Raw genomic sequence first — 9,998 nt, forward strand, 5'->3', positions numbered from 1 at the left:
AGGGTCATGCCAGAAAGGATGGCGATATCAACTACTTCACTACGAATAGCAAGGAAAGGTACATTTATTTACTTAGCTTTGTTACCCAAAATGCTTTGCTTTTTTTCCCCCACTTTGTCTACTTTTTCTTTTTTTGGGGAGGAAGGCCAAAAAAAGTTTTTTCTTGGTGTTTGCCCATTAACACACTAGTGTTCTGTTGCAGTGCATCAATGCACATGTGTTAGCGTGCATTGCATTAGGGCAGCTCTTTTTCACGGATGCCCTTTCAATGCACCACAATGGATGAAAAACATGCATGGCCTTTTTTTCAAAAGGCAGCACACCTCAACACGCTGTATATGCATTGTGGTGTGCTACGGTGTGTTGTTGGGCTCTACTTTGCAGTGTGATGGGGTGCCCAGCACAATGAATGGCACTGCAATGCACTTGACACAAAGCAGGTGAGTTGTCATGCATTTTGACAATGCACATTAATGCATGCTTTTTTTGGCAGCAGATTTTGATTTAGTTTTAGTCTTTAGTACACACGATCGGAATTCCGGCCAGAAAAAGACCAATGAGAGCTTTTCATCGGAAAATGTGACCGCGTGTATGCTCCATCGGAATTTAGCTGTCCGAATTTCCGCCAGCCAAAAATTTATGGCATGTTCTCAATTTTCCCGATGGAAAAACTTTCTATCGTAAATTCCGATCATGTGTAGGCAATTCCGACGCGCCAAAAATCACGCATGCTCAGATTTAACTACGAGACGGAAGCTATTGGCTACTGGCTATTGAACTTCCCTTTTCTAGTTGTACGTCACCGCATTCTAAACTATTGGAATTTAGTGTGACCGTGTGCAGGCAAGACAGCTTGAGCGGAATTCCGTCGGAATTCTGTCGGGAAAGCCATCAGAGCTTTTTCCGACGAGAATTCCGATCATGTGTACGGGGCATTAGTCTTATAGAAAAAAAGGGGGAAAAAAGGGCATTAGTCTTAGGACTAAAATGACATGGATGATTGTGCAGGCTCTGTTTACATTTACCTTTGATAAGCATATACACAAAGGGGTGAGCACGCGGTGGATTGGTGAAGGTGAAGCAGCCAATGATACAAGCATACAGATTTTGCTTTCATCATAAACTCTGCTGGTGTCTTTGGCAATTTGTTGCATTTGAACTTTTTATAGGTGGAGAGGGCTGACTATACCACTCTATATTTCTGCATAGTGCATTTGCAGGACATTTCAGTGGACGTTTGAAATCATGAATATTTGAGAGTTTATCATTCATTCATTTTTTACCGTATTTTACATTGCACCATATGAGATATCATTATGTGTTTTAAATATTTTATTCATACTAAGCGCTGTTAATGGTTTGGTTTTACATTGGAGCATATTTTAGTATTGGGTGTAATTCAATTGTAATGCATTAGTTTACAATTCTCTACAATTTGCAAACTCATTATATAATGCTGGAGTGAAAAATCGAATATGTTATTTAATTTTACATTGAATTATGAACATGCACTACAGACCAGTGGTAGGATGACTGGGTAAGATTAAAGGATAAAACGCTTAAAAATAAATGCAGTCATCAAAGACTGTAAAGATTGTGTGTGCATATATCAGGGCTCGACAAAACCCGGACGCCAGGTCGCATTTGCGACTAGAATTAGCGACCTGGTGCCTGGGGCAGCACAGCTGGGGGTATGCTGTCTCCGCGCCCCCCCTGGCGCGATCGCGTCGGGCCGCGCCGCCGGCGTCCGGTAATTGAGCCCCCGGCTTTGAGGCCTTCTACGATCCTATGGTTTCTTCTGGAATCTGGCGCCCTCTTGTGGTGGCCGTTGGAATTACAACCAGCAATGCTAATGGATACAATGCTAATTCCCCTGCCTGCCAGCCTATCTTCCTTCCCTTTACTCAGAACCCCTAAACATTATATATATATATATATATATATATATATATTTTATTCTAACACCCTAGAGAATAAAATGGTGGTCGTTGCAATACTGTCTGTCACACCGTATTTGCACAGCGGACTTACAAGCGCACTTTTTTGGGGAAAATGTATTTAATAAAAAAAAAATAAGACAACAGTAAAGTTAGCCCAATTTTTTTTATATTGTGAAAGATAATGTTACGTCGAGTAAATCGATACTCAACATGTCATGCTTCAAAATTGCGCCCGCTCATGGAATGGCGACAAACTTACCCTTTAAAATCTCCATAGGCGACGTTTAAGAAATTCTACAGGTTGCACTTTTTAAGTTACAGAGGAGGTCTGGGGCTAGAATTATTGCTCTTACTCTACCGATCACAGCGATACCTCACATGTGTGGTTTGAACACCGCTTTCATATATGCGTTCGCTTCTGCACGCAAGCTTGACGGGACAGGGCACGTTTAAAATATTTTTTTTATTATTATTTTAACTTTTATTTTTATTTTTTTCACTGTTCTTTTAAAAAAAAAAAAAATTTGTGTCACTTTTATTCCTATTACAAGGAATGTAAAAATCCCTTGTAATAGAAAAAAGCATGACAGGTCCTCTTATATATGAGATCCGGGGTCAGAGAGAACTCACATCTCATATTTACACTAAAATGCAATTTAAAAAAAATTTGTCATTTGAAAAAAAAAAAAAAAAAAGTCCCTCCAAGAGCTATGGGCAATGACTTGGAGACAGGTGGGGGGCTGGGGGCGCTATCTTCCCCTCACTCGTCTCCATGTCAGGCCAGGGACAGGTCCAGATCGCCGTCACGGACCTGGCTCCTAACTTTTTTAGCTGGCTGAGAGAAAGGGGGGAGATGGAAAAATTTTGGGACTTTAAATGAAATTACGGCCTGGTAAGGTCGTGTATTTCCATCCCTGTCATTATGACTATATATTTTTCAGCACGTGGGCGAATTGCTAGCGATTTGAAAGAAAAGGAGTTGGGACTTTAAATGAAGCACATGGTTTGCAAGACAACACAAAATGGTGGATAAATAAGCGGTTTAATAATTCATATACAAAACAATGGTATAAAACGGTATCCTATTAATATTTGACAAAATATCTAGAATGGATAGTGACACTGATAACCAGTGAAAACATACAGACTATGATATCAAATGGCAAGATAGGTAGAACAAGTAATAAAAATGGTACAGATATCATTGCTTGGTACAATCAAGGGACCACCAGTGTCAAATCGGGTAAACAATTATTGCTCGATCATGCCTGCCCGATCTTGGACCTCAAAAATCCTGTTAAAGGGGTAATTCATATGTTGTCCAATGAAATTGGTAAATATAAGATGGCTGGTAGCTCGACGCATTTCGTGGTTCAAGACCACTCATCAGGAGCAGACACGTCATGTTTCTAAGGTTTAAATGATATAATGAGTCACCATGGTTAAAGGGTACATCAGGGGCAGATACATCCCCTGAAGGGCTAAAATACTCACTAAAATATGAGCTGAGCGGGACTTTAAATGAAGTACGGGGTTAAAAAAAAAGACAAATTGGTTATTGAAAAAAAGGAAAAATTTGTTATTCGTTTTTCTAACAAGACATAATAACATGTATATTGGAGAGGTGCGCGGACAGACATATTATTGACATTAACATTTTGCTTTATACAATCATCATGACTGATACAGAATAAGTTAAAAAAGCGCACCTCCATTATATACATGGAATAACCAAATATAGTAATAGATTAGACAAATAATGCAGTATAGGCAACAACTTTGAATCTATGACTTCTTGGTTGTTGCAATAAATTAGTAAAAAAACATAATTAATGCAGTATTTCAAAAATTAATGCTGGTTGAAGTTGGGGTACCAAAATGCACGGCAACTATTAGCTCTACGCGTTTCGCGGCTTACTGCCGCTCATCAGGAGCAAACTCGTGATTGGTCTGAAAATACAGAATAGTAGTAAATTAATTTTTGCAGTGATGGAACATAGGGAGGTTGAAAAACCCACCTAGTGGTCACTTACACATAGCCATGCAGTCAGAGGTGCAGTCTCGAAAGCCACCAGGCACCCAAAGCGATGGTACGGGAGCTGAGGAGGCCCATCTGGCGTCAAAGAGGCCCGCAGAATGCACACACAGGCAATCACCGGCACAACAAGGGCGTTTGATAAGTGAAAACAAAATCAGCGTGTAAGTATGAGCCTAGTGGGTGAAAAAATACATGATAAGAAATACAGGTGTTATGTAAATTATATGGGGGAAAAATGCAATAAAAGGAAGTGGGATGGATATGTGTGAGTGTAGGAAGGGTGGGCAGAGGGAGGGGAGGGGGGGGGGGGAAGAGTGGCCAATATATGCCATGACCCAATCTGAATTCCAAGTGACAAAGTGATAGTGAAAGGAAAGTGAAAAGAAAAAGGGACACTGAAACTATTAGTGCAAAGATACCTTGTGTGTGGAGAAAACACGGAAACAAGAGGTAGCAATATATGGTAAGTGATTGGCCCCGGTTGTTCCGGTCCCGCCTGCCGCCGCCAACCACGGACACAGCCACACCGCCGCCAGAATAGTTGCCGTGCATTTTGGTACCCCAACTTCAACCAGCATTAATTTTTGAAATACTGCATTAATTATGTTTTTTTACTAATTTATTGCAACAACCAAGAAGTCATAGATTCAAAGTTGTTGCCTATACTGCATTATTTGTCTAATCTATTACTATATTTGGTTATTCCATGTATATAATGGAAGTGCGCTTTTTTAACTTATTCTGTATCAGTCATGATGATTGTATAAAGCAAAATGTTAATGTCAATAATATGTCTGTCCGCGCACCTCTCCAATATACATGTTATTATGTCTTGTTAGAAAAACGAATAATACATTTTTCCTTTTTTTCAATAACCAATTTGTCTTTTTTTTAACCCCGTACTTCATTTAAAGTCCCGCTCAGCTCCTGTTTTTAACTTTGTGCCTTACAATGGATAGGGATGGAGGCTATGACCTCACTTAAAGTCCCAAATTTTCCCCTTTCCCCCTTCCCTACTATGTGACTCACTAAAATATGTTTGTTAGTGGTGGAAGGGCAGGAGTGGTAAGCCATCCAAGGAGACTGCAACCGGGAGTTGGGGCGGATGACCCCCACCGCGGCGACAAACAGAGGCACCCATCAAGGATACACAGGACCACGAGGCACCCTAGGGGGAAGATGGCAAATGAGAATGTGAAGTGTGTGCAAGTATGTGGATGAGAAGAGAGTGTGTGTTGGGAGGAAGAGTTTTTAGCTGGCTCCTAGATTCCAAGCAAATTTGTCAACCCCTGGTATATATTATACATATACACATACATACATACATACATACACACACAGTATATAATCTTTGATTTGGGTTTGGGATACCCTTTAAGAATAGACCTGTATAAATCATACACATATTTTTTATAGGGCTGTGGAAATTAAAGATTAATTCCTCGATTAATCCGTTAATTTTTTTTGATCGATCAAAAAAAGCACTTAGATCTTTTCTTTCTACCCATGACCTGGCGTCCTTGCTGAGATCTAAGGAGACGTGAGAGAAGTTTATGGTCCATGTTAACCCTTTTGATACCCGCTTGCATGACCACCTGTTTGCACAGGGGTCCATGCCATAAGGTGAGAGTGATTAGTTAGACCGGAGGTGGAGGGATTGTCACGCTACTGTGGAAAAACAAATGACTTACGTCAGTGCTACAGTTTGAATTTAAAATGTATTTGTGTGAACTGTAGAGTTAAGTCATGGATTGTGGAAACTAACTAGTGTCGGGTGATTGTATATAGTGTATACCACATTTACCACTGACTAATGCAGAGTTACAATGCAAGGAGATCAGATAAAACTAGTTGGATCTGTATGTGCATTATAATTGAAATTAGTCGATTAATCGATTTTAAAAAAAATTGATTAATCAAACACAAAAATTTTAATCAGTAACAGCCCTAATTTTTTATATTTTCACACTTTAAGTGTATTGGATTCCATTTTTTTTCTATGCACTATATTAATGATTAGTTCTTATTGTATAATTAAGGATGTTATTGACACCATTTCTCATTTTTTGTCCCCAGATGCCTCGGAAAAGAGTGGCTTTTGTGGCACTCCTGTTTTTTCCTTGTTTGGGTATGTTTGGGTTCTTCATCACGAACTATGAATCTGACTTGTGCTTTTATTGCTTCCACAAACCTGAAAACAGTTTTTCCATTAAAACTGACTATAAAAAGAACCACTTCATGAAGTTGCCTGAATCAAACTGCAAACAAAACCCTCCGTTTCTGGTGCTCCTGGTGACTACAGCACACGACCAGATAGAGGAGCGAATGGCAATCCGCAAAACGTGGGGGAAGGAGCAACTCATCCAAGGAAAGCGAGTGGTGACCTTTTTTCTTCTTGGCATGAACTCCAGTACACTCGACAGTTCATCCGAAGAGTTCAATACCTACAAAGACATCATTCAAAAAGATTTTGTAGACACGTATTACAACTTGACCATAAAAACTTTAATGGGTTTAGATTGGATTGTGAATCATTGCCCTCAGACCCACTATGTAATGAAAACGGATGCGGACATGTTTGTCAATACGTATTTCCTTGTTAAACTTCTCCTAAGTAAAAATCAGACTTCAAATTTGTTCACAGGGATGCTAAAGCCAGACGACGCTCCTATACGTAATGCCTTGAGCAAGTGGCACGTAAGTAAAAAGGAGTATGATGGTGAGAAATACCCCCCCTTTTGTTCGGGTACAGGCTATGTCCTCTCGGCAGATGTTGCCCAAAGAATTTTCAACATCTCATCCTCTATACCGTTTTTTAAACTCGAAGATGTGTACATAGGAATGTGTCTGGAGAGGTTGAAGATCTCATTACAGGAGCTACACACTAAGCCTATATTTTTTCCTTCTAAGGTATCATTCTCTTTGTGCACTTATCAGAACCTTGTGACATCTCATGAAGTCAAGCCAGAGGAAATAGTCCTCTACTGGGAAGCCTTACGCAATGCACAAGATGAACAATGTTAAGCAGCACATGGAGTCCAGCACTGTCTACCCAATTGGCCTTCTAGTGTAATTTGGCTGCCATGAATGAACTTGATCTTATGGCCTCCTGAGGTGTGTGACATTATCCCAGGAGGTGAGGGTAGGGGTTCTCCAAGGCGCGGAATGAGAAAGTGGAAGCAATTACCATTAAGAAAGGCAATTGCACCTGCCCCTCAAAAATGCAGTTTAGTTACAGGCTGGGGTATATTGAATATGGGGATACATTTCATTTTTGGGTAAAGGTTGCCTTTAACAGAGTGTAGGGAACCAGGGTGGACTGCACAAAGACAAAAGGCCCAACCAGGTAAACACCATGGAAGTCAGAGTTATTTCCATTTGTAGCACCCTCTAGTTAGTGAGTGCTAGAAGTGAGGTTTTTTTGACAGGGCAGGAAAATTTGGGCAGGCCTAGCTGGTGGCTAGACCTGTTTGTTTTCATTCTGGGCTGGGAGTGGCTCAGGAAGAATTGGGTGACTGACAGGTGGCATCACCATCACCTCCCCCTTCCTTCCAGAAGGTCCTGGAAAGAGAGGAGGGGAGGAGAAGTGGAGCTGCTTGAGGTATCTGGGGAGCCTTGACCAATCCCCAACTTGGATTGGCAGGGGGCAACCCCAACAGGTACATGGCTACATTTGGGGGTGTTGTCTGGGATCATATGTGAGTCATTGTCCCTAGCAACCAGGATCAATTGAGCCGGTGAACTGTGTTTTGTTTCACCACCAGTGAGAAAATAACTTGGGGAAAGGTCTTATGTACCCTGCCTACTACTAGTGCTACACGTTTATTGGTACATTAAGGCTAGGTTCTCACTGATGCTGTGCAATTACAATGAGTTTTTTACATATACATTGATTTTGCTGCCTTAGAAAAATTATTTTTCCACAAATATATGTAATGATTATATTGTTGTTTTTGAAATGAGGATATTCCTTTTTGCCTCCAAGAATACCAAGTCCAGAAGAAGCAAATAATGTGAAATGCATCAATCTCTTGGGCTATGTTCGGGCAAAATAACAATAGTTGAATGGCATACAGTGCGTTGAAAAAGTATTAATACCCCTTGACGTTTTCCACATTTGTCATGTTACAACCAAAACCGTAAATGTATTTTATTGGGATTTTATGTGATAGACCAACACAAAGTGGCATGTAACTGTGCAGTGGAAGGGAAATGATGAATGGTTTTCATTTTTTTTTACAAATAAATATCTGAAATGGCGTGCATTTGTATTCAGCCCTGTTTACTCTGATACAAGTAACTAAAATCTGGTGGAACTATTTGCCTTCAGAAGTCACCTAATTAGCAAATAGAGTCCACCTGTGTGTAATTTAATCTCAGTATACATTCAGCTGTTCTGTGAAGCCCTCATAGGTTTGTTACCTTAGAGAGCAAACAGCATCATGAAGGCCAAGGAACACACCAGTCAGGCCAGGGATAAAGTTGTGGAGACATTTAAAGCAGGGTTAGATTATAAAAAAAAATATCCCAAGCTTTGAACATCTCACAGAGCACTTTTAAATCCATCATCTCAAAATGAAAAGAGTATGGCACAACTGCAAACCTACCAACACATGGCTGTCCACCTAAACTGACAAGCCAGGCAAGGAGAGCATTAATCAGAGAAGCAGCCAAGAGGCCCATGGTAACTCTGGAGGAGCTGCAGAGATCCATGGCTCAGGTGGGAGAATCTGTCCACAGGACAACTATTAGTTGTTCACTCCAAAAATCTGGCCTTTATGGAAGAGTGGCAAGAAGAAAGTCACTGTTAAAGAAAGCCATAATAAGTCCCATTTGCAGTTTGCGAGAAGCCATGTGGGTGACACAGCAAACATGTGGAAGAAGGTGCTCTGGTTAGATGAAGCCAAAATTTAACTTTTTGGCCTAAAAGCAAAACGCTATGTGTTGTAGAAAGCTAACACTGCACATCGCCCTGAACACACCAACCCCACTGTGAAACATGGTGGTGGCAGCATCATGTTGTAGGGGTGCTTTTCTTCAGCAGGCACAGGGAAGCTGGTCAGAATTGATGGGAAGATGGATGGAGCCAAATACAGGCTGTTAAGAGTCTACAAAAGACTTGAGACTGGGGCGCAGGTTCGCCTTCCAACAGGACAACGGCCCTAAACATACAGCCAGAGCTACAATGGAATGTTTTAAATCAAAGCATATTCATGTGTTAGAATAGTCCAGCCAAAGTCCAGACCTAAATCTGAATCTGTGGCAAGACTTGAAAATTGCTGTTCACAGACGTTCTCCATCCAATCTGACAGAGCTTGAGCTATTTCAAAAAGAAGAATGGGCAAAAATGTTCCTCTCTAGATGTGCAAAGCTGGTAGAGACATCCCCAAAAAGACTTGCAGCTGTAATTGCAGTGAAAGGCGGTTCTACAAAAGTATTGACTCAGGGGGGCTGAATACAAATGCACGCCACACTTTTCACAGATTTATTTGTTAAAAATTTTGAAAACCATTTATAATTTTCCTTCCACTTTACAATTATGTGCCACTTTGTGTTGGTCTATCACATAAAATCCCAATAAAATACATTTACGTTTTTGGTTGTAACATGACAAAATGTGGAAAATATTAAGAGGTATGAATACTTTTTCAAGGCACTGTATGTGGTTCACAAGGGTCCACCATTCTGAATATTTTAATCTGTGATGTTGTAAAATTTGTAATAAACTTTATGTAAACTTTTTATTAACTTATGTGTCCATCCTCTCTGTACTGGTAAAGTCTAATCATTACCTGGGTTTTGTTTTTGTACAATTTATGGATGTGGTACGTCAATAGCAGTTGTAGTTATTTGTATATGTTCAGTGAGGAAATGGAAAACCCATCCTATACCAGACACATCTAAGAAATCAGTTGATTAGAATTACTCTTTAACATATAGTTCATTGAAATATGTTATTGTAAAACTATACTCTGAATTGTGCATTATTTTTTTGTAAGCAGATATCACCTGATGATTTT

General features: G+C 40.1%; 1 protein-coding gene across 1 annotated transcript in view; it reads left to right on the forward strand.

Annotated features, from left to right (window-relative positions):
* The window catches only part of LOC143981782 (beta-1,3-galactosyltransferase 5-like), a 108,044-nt gene extending 98,318 nt beyond the window's left edge, over positions 1–9,726 (forward strand). Inside the window, exon 2 of the mRNA XM_077479883.1 lies at positions 6,055–9,726. Within this exon, the coding sequence (XP_077336009.1) occupies positions 6,055–7,002 (948 nt within the window). The 3' untranslated portion in view covers positions 7,003–9,726. The remainder of the gene's footprint in view (positions 1–6,054) is intronic.
* Positions 9,727–9,998: the final 272 nt, after the last annotated feature.

The sequence above is a fragment of the Lithobates pipiens genome, unplaced genomic scaffold (assembly GCF_037356315.1).
Source record: "Lithobates pipiens isolate NorthernLeopardFrog02 unplaced genomic scaffold, aLitPip1_a1.2 Scaffold_16, whole genome shotgun sequence".
In the NCBI taxonomy this organism is placed as follows: Eukaryota; Metazoa; Chordata; class Amphibia; order Anura; family Ranidae; genus Lithobates; species Lithobates pipiens.